The sequence below is a fragment of the Seriola dumerili genome, unplaced genomic scaffold (assembly GCF_002260705.1).
Source record: "Seriola dumerili isolate Sdu_G_001 unplaced genomic scaffold, Sdu_1.0 BDQW01000388.1, whole genome shotgun sequence".
In the NCBI taxonomy this organism is placed as follows: Eukaryota; Metazoa; Chordata; class Actinopteri; order Carangiformes; family Carangidae; genus Seriola; species Seriola dumerili.
The window spans coordinates 1,089,030-1,101,685 of record NW_019174643.1 but is presented as its reverse complement, the minus strand read 5'-3'; the positions used below and the strand labels follow the sequence as shown (position 1 = coordinate 1,101,685).

Here is a 12,656-nt window from a genome sequence, read left to right as displayed (position 1 = left end):
TGGGAAGGTAACACTGGTTTATTTACATCCTGTAGCGTCCTCGATGATAATTACCGTGACGATAACGAGATGTTGATTTCTACGTCTGTCACACTCTTCAAATCAAAGAATCAGACCGTCGGCAGATAAATCTACAGGTTGTGAGTTGATGAACAGGACAGAGAGAAAACAACATCATCTCACCGCATGAACCGTTTAGCAGCTGCTCTGGGGCTTTCAATCATACAACATGATCTTCCTCAGCAGCTGTCTTCAGATTGTAGATGTTAAAATATCTTATTTTGTAGAAGCTTGCAGAGTTTCCCGCACTCTCTCTCTCTCCCTCTGTGATGTTCACTCAGTGTTTGGAGAAATTAAATTGCGATGGCGTGTTTCATCATCGTGACGAAATCCTCACACACTGAAACCGTGTGTGTGTGTGTGTGTGTGTGTGTGTGTGTGTGTGTGTGTAGGAGCATCTGATAGAGAACGAGGTGGCGGTGCTGCGGAGGGTTCGGCATCCGAGCATCATCCAGTTAATCGAGGTGGATGAAACGCCCTCTCAGCTGTTCCTGGTCATGGAGCTCGTCAAGGTGCTTCATCTTCTTCTTCTTCTTCTTCTTCTTCTTCTTCATAGTGACTTGTGTTTCTTCCTGTCTTCACAATATCAAGAAACATTTAAAAGCCTGTGAACAGTCTCTATTTTTCACGCCTCTGCCTCCTTCAGGGCGGCGACCTGTTCGACGCCATCACCTCCTCCACAAAGTACAGTGAGCGTGACGCCAGCGCCATGGTGTTCAACCTGGCCGGAGCCATCAAGTACCTGCACCGGATGAACATCGTCCACCGAGACATCAAACCAGAGAACCTGCTGGTACACACACACACACACACACACACACACACACACACACGTTTCTGGATATTCATGAGGATCTGAAGTGACGTGTTGTAGGTTCATGAATATCAGCTACACTCTTTGAAGTATTTGGAAAAGCTTTAAAATCCACACAAATACAAATTAAACCTGAGTAATAATAACTTTACTTTTTTCTTCAGGTGTTTTCCGCCATGTGTAGTTGAATTTTTTTAATTTATTTGCGTGTTATTTGCGTTTGTGTTCTGCAGGTGTGCGAGTATCCGGACGGCACGAAGTCGCTGAAGCTGGGGGACTTCGGTTTGGCGACAGTCGTGGAGGGACCGCTCTACACCGTGTGCGGCACGCCGACATACGTTGCCCCGGAGATCATCGCCGAGACCGGGTGAGATGATGTTTCAGTGTATTTAGACGGAAGTGGAGTTTATGGTCACTGAATACTTTTACATGTATGTTATTACACCTGTTATGATCAGGTTACAATCACAGCTTTTACATCTCTGACTCTTGTGTTGATTTCTTCACAGACTATTGATACAGACTATATTTATATTATTAAATCCATATATTTTAACACTAACCTGTTGTTTGTGTAGCTATGGTCTGAAGGTGGATATCTGGGCAGCTGGAGTGATCACCTACATCCTGCTGTGTGGGTTCCCTCCATTCAGAAGGTCAGTGAGTTCCTATAATCAATAATGGATGTAATAATACGTGTTGATCTAGTTGAGTCTCGTTATCTAGATTAATTACACAGTGTTTTATGGATAAATACCTTCGTCCTTTTTATCCAGTTAATGAAGTAATAGCGTTTTCCTCCTCCTCCTCCTCAGTGAGAATAATGTGCAGGAGGAGTTGTTTGATCAGATCCTCAGAGGGAAGCTGGAGTTTCCATCTCCAGACTGGGACACCATCAGCCTGCCTGCCAAGGTACCGCTCACTCATATTATCAACAGTTAATACTGTGTGTTAAATTCAAACTTTTCTAGTTTAAATAAGAATTTTGTTGGGAAATAACAGGATCTGGTCTGTAGTAGAATAGTAGTTGTCCAGAATGGTCATGGACATTCAGCAGGACAAACCCAAAAAGAAGAAGTTGAAAGTTTTGCAAAGACACTGAAGGAGGTGAATTTAAGTCGGAAATCGCACTCCTTCTCAGAGTCATAATTCAGTCAAATCTTAATCCTCTGATGTCCATGTTAATAAATCCACTTAGAAATGCTAAAAAGAGAGAAAAGGTGCTTCAGAACTTGCCTGAGAATCCTCACATCTTTAAGTTTTCTTCAGTGTCACAGTCGCCCAGTGATAATTGTCGGTACATTGACAGGTACACTGCAAACGGAACTGATGATAATTAATTCAGCATATGTTTAATGGTGCTAATGTGCCAAAATGTAAACAAATATAAGCTACAAGTACTGGGAATCAGTAGGTAATTACAGCTCTTATTATAAGAAGAATAATAACCCACATAAAATGGCTGATTGGTGCAGGTAATGTTAAAATCACCTCCCCACCCTACAGAAATATATCCAGTCTGAATGAGGCTTCATTTCACACAGTTTACTGCAGGCTGTTAACCGTCACATGACCTGCTCCTCAGATGCTGATTAGTCAGATGCTGCAGGTGAACGTGGATGCTCGTTTCACGGCCGAGGAGGTCCTATCACACCCCTGGGTGACGGTAAGAGCGCGTTCGACCACGTGCATACACGAATGCTGGAGACGTACAGTTCAGAGAGAAGAACTGAGTGTTGTGTGTGTTTACGGTTTAGGACGAGGCCCCCGTCGACTCCAACACTGTGAGCAGCACCGAAGACCCGACCAGCGCAGACACACTGGAACCAGAGCAGGAGTCACCAGTACTGGAAACCAAACAGGTTCCCTCTCCTCTGGTCTAAAACACAAACCCCTCTCATCAACTGGAAACTGAACACAACACACTGGTTTAATTTGAACGTTTCCTCCACCTCTGGTCAAGAACTCACTCCTTGAAACCAGTTCCCGTTTTTTTTTTTTTTGGTGTCAATAAAAACTAGATTTCTAGTTTCAGAGTTCCCTCACTGCCAGTCCAGAACACATCCTGTTTCGTCTTTTGGAAACCAAATGATCGTTACCCTCTGAAAGTCCACCACCATCCAGTCTAGGATAGCACATGTTTTCACCTACTGGACCGATCTGGTCTAGAACTGTTATGTACTGGAAACCAAACAAGGTTCCACGTATCTGGTCCAGAACCTGCCCGGTTTCAATCACTGGAAACCAAACAAGGTCCCTTGCCTCTGGTCTGGAACATGCCCCACTTCTACAGAAAACCAAACAAGTTCCCGCCCCTCTGGTCCAGAGTAGATCCAGTATCTTTAACTGGAAACCAAACAAACTCCCACATTTCTGGTCCAGAACCAGTCCTGTTTCAACCACTGGAAACCAAACAAGTTCCCACATTTCTGGTCCAGAACCAGTCCTGTTTCAACCACTGGAAAACAAACAAGTTCCCACATTTCTGGTTCAGAACCAGTCCTGTTTCAACCACTGGAAACCAAACAAGTTCCCTCACCTCTGGTCCAGAACCAGTCCTCTTTCCTCTACTGGAAACCAAACAAGTTCCCACATTTCTGGTCCAGAACCAGTCCTGTTTCAACCACTGGAAAACAAACAAGTTCCCACATTTCTGGTCCAGAACCAGTCCTGTTTCAGCCACTGGAAAACAAACAAGTTCCCACATTTCTGGTCTAGAACCAGTCCTGTTTCAACCACTGGAAACCAAACAAGTTCCAACATTTCTGGTCCAGAACCAGTCCTGTTGCAACCACTGGGAACCAAACAAGTTCCCACACCTCTGGTCTACAACCAGTCCTGTTTCAATCACTGGAAACCAAACAAGGTCCTTTGCCTCTGGTCTGGAACATGCCCCACTTCTACAGAAAACCAAACAAGTTCCCGCCCCTCTGGTCCAGAGTAGATCCAGTATCTTTAACTGGAAACCAAACAAACTCCCACACCTCTGGTCTAGAACCAGTCCTGTTTCAACCACTGGAAACCAAACAAGTTCCCTCACCTCTGGTCTAGAACTTGTCCTTTTCCACAGTCTTGATTGACTGGAAACCCAATATGTTCCCTTGGATCCAGTCTACAATTGTTTTGTTGCTTCTACTCAACAAACGAATTTCCGTTTTACCTGCTAGAAACTGAACAGGTCTCATGAACTCTGGTCTGGGATACAGGCTATTTGCTGGAAGTTCCCCAGTATTATTTCAAATTAAACCTGGAAACTGTCCTCAGCTTTCATCTAGAACAGCATTTAATCTACCCAAGACTTTCACAAGTCCTGTCTCTGCTGCTGTACTGGAAAGTATTTACTTCCTCTTTGATGAGCTCCATTAAACCTCTATCATATGTCCATTTAGATCTGTAAGAAGAGTCCCATTTTGTTTTGGCTAGACGCTAATGAAGTCACCTCACTGCTGCTTGAAGGATATATACCATATCAACACTGGAACACCATGAAGGTGCTATTAGACTGATTCACCACCTAGTGTCTCATGGGACTGGAGCATTTCCTGAAAACAGCCGTTACCTCCGGTCTGAATGACACTTAACTCTGGAGGCTCTGAAAAAAAAAGGCCTCAACCCATTTTCATTGGGATATACACAATGGTTCATTTACAAAACACTCCCTCTGGTTTAGGGATTATTTTCTCTGTAGTCCCTGCCTCTTGGTGACCAGGATGTCTTCCATTAATACTGGGAAACGTCCCATTTCTCCTGCCTTTACCCTCCAGCTCTCCTTCTGCTGGCCTGAAGGACGTTTCTCATTCCTCCTACGTGGCGCCCATCAGTCCGAGGAGGTATTCGAGTACTGTGCCTGTTTACGCTGCTGATCAATTCCTCTTAAAATCCTAAACCTTTCCTCCCCAAGTTCATCTCCTCAGAACCTAGCACTTGCTATTTACTATATTTACACGAGGCTAATTGTTTTCAGTTTTTACCGATTGTTGAGTTATTGGCACAAACACAGTTGGATGAGAAAGTCTATTACGTTCTATTGTCTTTACATTAAGTTTGGATTGACTAGCTCAGCCTAAAGACAGAAAACTGGGGAAACAGCTAGCCCAGCTCTAAACCAATAAAGATCACTTGCTTAACATTTTAACGTTTAATTTTATTAGTTCAACCGATACACAAGAGAAACAGTACAGCATATTAATCTTCATTAAAACCACAAACAAGATACAATGGTTTAATAATAATTCATCTAGACATGTTTTTGAACCTTGATAGTTTCAGGCTAGCTGTTTCCCCCTGCTTCCAGTCTTTATGCTAAGCTAGGCTAATCACCTCCAGGATGCGATCTTTAGTCCAAGTTGTTTTCTGATTCTCAAAGACACTAATCACGACAGTTTACAGTAAAACAAAGTCATTGTGTGATGATCAGGAGAAGAGAAAGTGAACAGGAAATTGAGATGATGTAAATGGGTCGTTAATAAAAGAGCGATGGCTTTATAAATGTTATTTTTAAGACCTGATGTCCATTTTGAGTTTTGATAGTATAAATTTTTTTCAAACCAGAAACCAAAAAAAAAAAAAGAGTCCATAGATTCATTTATGAAAAATAAAAACTGAAAACAATGAGCTTTCGACTTCACTGAAGGACAAACTCTATGACCCAACTCCCGTCCTTCACCCGTCCCCCACGCTTCGTACTGTATCTCAAATTAACTCCAAACCTCAACGTTTCAAAAACTATTTCAACCTTTTGAGGTTCCTACCTGCAGTATGACCGGTCCAAACTCTGACCTCCTACCTGCAGTTAACGGAGGATAAAATATGTTGTAAATACTGTAAATACCACTCTGTCTGTTGGTGTCTGTCTGTGTGAGTCAGTTGTGAAGTAGGGAAACAGTAGCAGTTTGAAAAAAATAAAAATACTACAGTTAAAAGAAATAATCTCATAGTCATAGACATGATGTGTGAGCACCCTGAAAAAACCTTGTTTTTCCCAAAGAGACACTGTATCTTGATAAAGAAAAGATTTTCCACATTGATATGGAGACATTTTCACATTGTGAAATATATTTTCAATAGTTAGTTATTGACTCAATTAAAAAACAGGCAGAAAAAGAACAAGACTCAAGGTTTCTGAAGGGTGTTGACGAACTGTAACGAAAGAGTTCTTACCTTAAAGCCGAGTTCGAGATTGATCGAGTAGCAACAAATAACCGGACAGCGACGGATCTCTTTCTTTACACGGTCATGTGTCTGTGACATCGTGGGTCATCCACCAATCATATCGCTCCATCCACACATCCATCATGCTGTCTGTTGATATTACTGGTCATTAGAGTCACTGAGGATGAAGGAAAGGTGTATGTGTGTGTGTAAATAAGTGTGATTGTGGGTATTTCGTTTTCCACATTGTAATGTTTTAACTTAAAATCACGTGGAAATGGGAAAAATATGAGGTTCCATTTGTGCATTTTGTGTGTGTGTGTGTGTGCATTAAGGGAAGGGGGTCACTACTTTTAAAACTTGAAACGAAACGTCAGTCGTCATCTGGATAAATGCGTTGACCTGATGCAGTGTTATGACCTTACCACGACCTTTCCGTGGCCTTTACCTTTGGCCCGAGCCACTGATTAAGAATTTGGCGGGATGAGCTGCTGAGGTCGCGTCGCAGAGCGTCTGATGTGTTCATGAGGGGGAACTTCAAAAACGCACAGGGTTTCAAAGAGTTTTCGAAGAACCAAACGAATTCTGTCAAAGATAATGTTAAAAACTAAAATAGATTAATCACAGACGTTCACAAATTACAGTTGTCTTGGTCAGATTTACATTACTAACCAGCTCAAACGGCAGCATCACATTCAGATTCACCTGGCTTTGTAGTTTTTGTGTAATTGTAGACAATGAGAATGAAAACGTAGATTATAGTGCTAAATATCAATATCAGTTGTCATTCGACATAAGGAAACCAATCATCTTAAAGTCCGTTCTAACACTACTTTCCAACACTAATGAAGTATTTAATACGTCGATAACAAGTTAGCTCTACTCCACTCCTCACTATTGAATTACTGTTGACCCTCGAGGAAACCTGAACTGCAGCCAAACTCTTGTAATCAGTGGCTTGGCCTTTGACCTTCTATGCCTGCTATGAACCCAGTAGTCTTAATTCTTTTCTCTTTGCTTTATACCAAACCGAAAGGAGCCTTCTGTTGATACTGTTAGTGGTGCAGCCACACCAGGGTCAATGAGCGGCTGAAATCTGCTCAGTTTATATCATTTTGAGTCTAATTTTTGATTGCTCTCTCTGCCATTAATGTGCAGTTTACTACAAACAGTACAGTCTTACTGTCTGCAGTAGTATTGAAGAACCATATTGGTGGATTTGCATGTTCCAAAAAGGTTTTAGACTGGCGTTGGACTCCTGTTTTTGGTTCGTTTCCTGCAAAAACTCGGTTGAATTCATCACTACAAGTCAATCACATAACGTTAATATTGTTTGTTAAAGTTCCAACTTCTAATATCTGCACGTTTTTACAAACTGTGGAGTCAGAAAAATCAATCAAACCCGGAAGAGGAACAGGTTCGGCAGTCAGCTACTGAATCTAAAATATCCATGAATGAGTTTCCGTTAATGCAGTTCGCAAACGATATCCACAAAGATTGTCTATCAGGATTACTAGACAAAAAAAACATTCCTCTTATCGTCCAGATTGTCGGTTCATTGACTCAGATTTTCTCATCTGACCTCGTCTCTCTGTATTTTTCAGTGAACTGTAGTTCGTTCCTGAACAGACATTAACGGATCGTTTCAGAGACGACGCGTCTGGTTCCATTGATGCGAGCAAAGACTCAAAGTAACTGAGTAGATTTCAGAGTGATTTGACTCAGGGTTGCTGTAGTTATTCGGCCCTTTGTGTGTGTTTTTATCAAATGCAATGTGTGTGTGTGTGTGATCATTTCACATCATGCCTCATTTTCGTCAGAAACTGATTTTTTTTTTTAATTAAATGCAGTAGACAAATTAGGATTTTGAACCAACCTGTGCTGGTTTTCCTAAAAGAAATCTCAGATTCTGAGGTTTATCAATGTTTATTAATTTAAAGACAATCCATTATCTAGAATGACAAGACTGAACTTTGAACCTGGAAGCTACAAACCAGAAAAAAAAACATTTGCTGTGTAAAAAGTTATTTCTTTACAGCTCAAAGTTTCACTGTGAGTATTTTCAAATCTAAATTAAAGCTCAGCTGTCGGTGTTTTTCTGTGAGATTCTTTTTAGGAAAACTAGTCCTGGCTTGAAGTTGAAGGAGACGTGAGAGCAACAGTGTTTTGAGGACATGTTGTAGACATGTTTTAATGCTAACAATGATCTGTAATGTGATGTGTGTTGATATGAAACATGTATGTTTGTTGGGATCAGGGCGTGGGCATTTGGAGAAAAGAAAACACCCTGATTTGTATCAAGAAAAGATGAATTCAACTGTGAAAATAAAACTGATGCAGTGGCATCATGTTATCCCACCGTGTCTTTGTTACTGTTGTCTTCCTGTCACATTTTAACATGTATCTACTAGACATGGATTCATTCATACAACAATAATATTTACTTTAATGAAGCTGAATGAGTCTCTGAAGAAGTTAACAGTGAGATCGTTTCTAATGGACATCTATTAAGCTTTAATCGAGACCTGTTTCCTACCACCTTTCCTGTATTACCAAAGCTGAATCTAAAAGGTTTAAAAGGGCAGAACCTGCTGCCAAAGTTCAAACCGATTGTAAAATCATAAACAAAGGCCATAAATGCTCTTTTTCCATAAATGAAACAGGTTGATAACACCTCCAGTTTAGGGATTGGTGTTATCACCATGCTGCGTAGTGGAGGAAGCTGCTGCTATCCAAAAAACAGGCTGATGGGAAAATCTGCTGTTACTGGAAAGATTTTGTAGCTGGAGCCATTTAAACCCCTGAACCTTAAAACTGGAACCTATAAACTAAAAAATGACCCATTAAAGTCTTATTTGTATTTAGCTTATGAGTTCTTGACTTCAAATTTTCAATAATATCTTGAAATGAAAATCTAAATTAAAGCTCAGTGGTTTGACGTATGAGTGTTTGTGTCACATGCTTTTAAGAAAACATGTCCTGGGTTGCAGTGAAAAGAGAAGTGAGAGCAGTTTTTAGAGGACGTTTGTAGGAGACATGTTTTAATGCTTAAAAATTAAATATGTGATGTGTGTTTATATGAAATATAAGTTTGGTTGTGAGTGTTTGCCAAAAAGAAAAAACCCTGATTTGTACAAACAATAGATGCGACAATAAAACAAATCCAGTGACATAATGTCAACCTGTGTCTGAGTTACTGTTGTTTTCCTGTCTTTAATTTACTTAATTTATTTCAAATCTGACTGGATTCAAACACAAAAGCATTATTATCCATCGGAAACAGAAAAGTATCACAAAATGAAGAACAATCTCAGCCACTCCCACTAAACGTTACAGGCTTATCTCATGATAAGAGGTCGATATATCGGCTGTAAATATGTAAATTAGAGCTGGACACAGTATCAAAGTTCAACCCAACTATACACAAGTAAAGGAAGGCTAGAAAGGCTCAAAATGCTCCTTTTCATTGAGTGAAATAAAAGACTGATAACCCCTCCTCATCTGACTTCCTGGTTCCTGCCTCTTTCACAGATCTGCAAGTGTAGAGATGGGTATAACAAACACGCTGTGTGGTGCAAGAAGCACAAGCCACTCTCTCTGTAGATCAGCATGCAAATGTGAAAGTAAATCAAAGGCTTGTGTGTGATAATTGCTGTGGTGAAAGTGAAACTTTAGATGTTCCCTGTTGTTGAGAGGTGAAATGGCGCAGAAGGGAAATAAGGCAGACGGAATGAAATTCTGTTGTTCGATCTGTCTGGATCTACTGGAGGATCCGGTGACTATTCCCTGTGGACATAACTACTGCATGAGCTGCATCGAATCTTTCTGGGATGACGATAAGAAAAGAGTGCACAGCTGTCCTCAGTGCCGGGAGACTTTCATACGGAGGCCTGCACTGGTGAAAAACACCATGTTGGCAGAGTTAGTGGAGGAACTGGAGAAGACCGGACTCCGAGCTGCTCCAGCTGATCACTGCTACGCCGGACCTGGAGATGTGGCCTGTGATGTCTGCAGCGAGAGGAAGCTGAAAGCCGTCAAGTCCTGTCTGAATTGTGTGGCTTCTTACTGTGAGCAACACCTCCAGCCTCACTACGAATCTCCTGCTTTTCAAAAACATAAACTTGTTGACGCCACCGTTAAGCTTCAGGAGACCATCTGCTCCGGTCACAATGAGGTGATGAAGATCTTCTGCCGCACTGATCGGCAGTGTATCTGTTATCTGTGCTCCATGGATGAACATAAAGGCCACGACACAGTCTCAGCTGCAGCAGAAAGGACACAGAAGCAGAAGGAGCTTGAGCTGAGTCGGCAAAAAATCCAGCAAAGGATCCAGAACCGAGAGAAAGATGTGAAGGTGCTTCAGCAGGAGGCGAGAGCTATAAATTGCTCTGCTCATAAAGCAGTGATGAACACCGAGAAGATCTCCAGCGAGCTGGTCCGTCTTATCAAGAAAACAAGCTCGGACGTGAAGAAGCAGATCAGATCTCAGCAGAGAACTGAAGCGAGTCGAGTCAAAGAGCTTCAGGAGAAGCTGGAGCAGGAGATCACTGAGCTGAAGAGGAAAGACGCCGAGCTGGAGCAGCTCTCACGCACAGAGGACCACACCCAGTTTCTTCAGGGTTACCCTTCATCGTCACAACTTCCTGAGTCTCCAGACTCACCCAGTGCAAAAATCCATCGTCTGCGGGACATCGAGGATGCGATAGTTGCTATGACAGCAGCAAGAGATCGAATACAGGCTGTTGTTAGTGAGGTCTTCATCAGACAATCACCGACAGACACAGACGTGGATGTTTTGCCCACGACTAGAGCCGAGTTCTTACAATATTCAAGTCATATCACACTGGATCCGAACACAGCGAGCGCCGGGCTGATGTTATCTGATGGAAACAGAAAAGTTTCAAAGACTGAAGGGCAGTTACAATCCAGTCACCCAGAGAGATTCACCGGTTTGTCTCAGGTGATGAGTGAGAACGAACTGACCGGGCGTCGTTACTGGGAGGTGGAGAGGAAAGGGAAAGTTTCAATTGCGGTCACCTACAAAAACATTAGCAGAACAGGAGAGTTCACTGCGAGTGCATTTGGATACAATAATAAGTCTTGGGCGTTAACGTATGACAACAGTTACACGTTCAGACACCACGCCTCCGATTTCATTACAGGCTCTCAGCCCTCCAGAGTGGGAGTGTACCTGGATCACAGCGCAGGTGTTCTGTCCTTCTACAGCGTCTCTGAAACCATGACTCTCCTCCACAGAGTCCAGACCACGTTCACCCAGCCGCTCTACGCTGGACTCTGGCTTCACGGTTCTGATGGAGACGCTGCCGAGTTGTGCAAGCTCAAGTAAGATTAAGAAATCAACAAGACAGAGGAGTTGGTGATCTACTGGAGCCCGGACACTTTGGTCACCGAGGAGATAACAAGTTATTGCAGAAAGAATATGGTAGGTAATCTTCTTAGTGGCTTTTAAAATGGATAAAAAAAACTACTTCAGGTGTATGAAAAGTAATAAAAAAAACATAATGTGATCCTGAAAGGAATCTTATATTATAGTGATTAAAATGGCACTTAGATATATTTATATAAATTATATAAACGTCTTTGAGTTGCTAAGGTGAGGCGTGACTTCTGTGACACCTCGACCAAGATCACTGGAGTTATCTTCTCATTAGATCTCGAACTTTAATGTAATGTCTCTTATGTTTCACTCTATGCACTGATTTTTGTTAAACTACACTGCTCTTCAATCAATGATCTATCTTGTTAATATTATGCTTCAGTTGTTGCAGTAGGTTTACATGATTATTACTTGATCAATCAGTGCATTAGAGCTGCAAGGATTAGTTGATTAATCGATCAACAGAAATAGTTTTCAGCTTCTGAAATGTGAAGATTTTGTTTATAATATACGACAGTAACTGAATATCTTTGGGTTTTTATTTGCACTGTTGAGCAAATAAAGCAATTTGAACTGCTTGAGATTATAATGGGTATAATGGATAATTTTCACTATTTTCAATTTATAGATAAAATGATTAATAAAGAAAATAATCAGTGGATTAATTAATAATGAAAAAACTCATTACTTGCAGCAATGCAACACATACTTTTGTGATCGCTGTATTTCTGTTTAATACTTTTTATGTGACGTCTATGATAATTGTTGACCACCCCTCCGTCTGTCAGTGTCGTCCTGGTGTATTTGAATTACTGTTTGTATAATGGTGTTGGGAAATTAATTTAGTGTGTGGAAACATTGTGGTAGTGAAAATACAGTGAATAAAAAAACAAAAAACAAACTGTGGCTTGTAAACCGTTAATATATCTGCACCTGATTCCCTACATTTCCAGACTTGATTTTAGTTTTTGAGTTTATTATTCAGCCATTACAGACCTTATATAACTAAATATAAATTAAAATTTTGAATTGTTTTATGCATTTGTGTTTTAATAACACACTAACTCCACCTAGCAAGTTTTTAGAAACCACAGAAAATGACTAAATATAATCTTAGTATAAAATAATCAATTATTGCATCTACAATAAAATAATTTACAGTCATTTTTATGATCAGAGTGAATGTAAACAGTAGTTTACCAGATAGTTTATCTGGGTTTTTACTAACCATGC

General features: G+C 41.0%; 2 protein-coding genes across 2 annotated transcripts in view; both read left to right on the top strand.

Moving 5' to 3' along the window:
• The window catches only part of LOC111233306 (serine/threonine-protein kinase DCLK2-like), a 13,232-nt gene extending 10,475 nt beyond the window's left edge, over positions 1-2,757 (top strand). Inside the window, exons 8-15 of the mRNA XM_022761088.1 lie at positions 1-7; positions 453-572; positions 707-853; positions 1,108-1,241; positions 1,453-1,530; positions 1,690-1,786; positions 2,460-2,540; positions 2,632-2,757. The exon at positions 1-7 is cut by the window's left edge and continues 51 nt beyond it. Of these exons, the coding sequence (XP_022616809.1) occupies positions 1-7; positions 453-572; positions 707-853; positions 1,108-1,241; positions 1,453-1,530; positions 1,690-1,786; positions 2,460-2,540; positions 2,632-2,757 (790 nt within the window). The remainder of the gene's footprint in view (positions 8-452; positions 573-706; positions 854-1,107; positions 1,242-1,452; positions 1,531-1,689; positions 1,787-2,459; positions 2,541-2,631) is intronic.
• A 6,968-nt stretch (positions 2,758-9,725) lies between these two features.
• LOC111233307 (tripartite motif-containing protein 16-like) lies at positions 9,726-12,294 on the top strand. The gene has a single exon (XM_022761089.1). It carries the CDS (start codon positions 9,726-9,728, stop codon positions 11,370-11,372), a length of 1,647 nt encoding a protein of 548 aa, XP_022616810.1. The 3' UTR covers positions 11,373-12,294.
• The last annotated feature ends 362 nt before the right edge of the window (positions 12,295-12,656 follow it).

Excerpts from the sequence above, each read along its gene's own strand:
- LOC111233307 (XM_022761089.1), top strand. The coding sequence starts at position 9,726 with ATGGCGCAGAAGGGAAATAAGGCAGACGGAATGAAATTCTGTTGTTCG.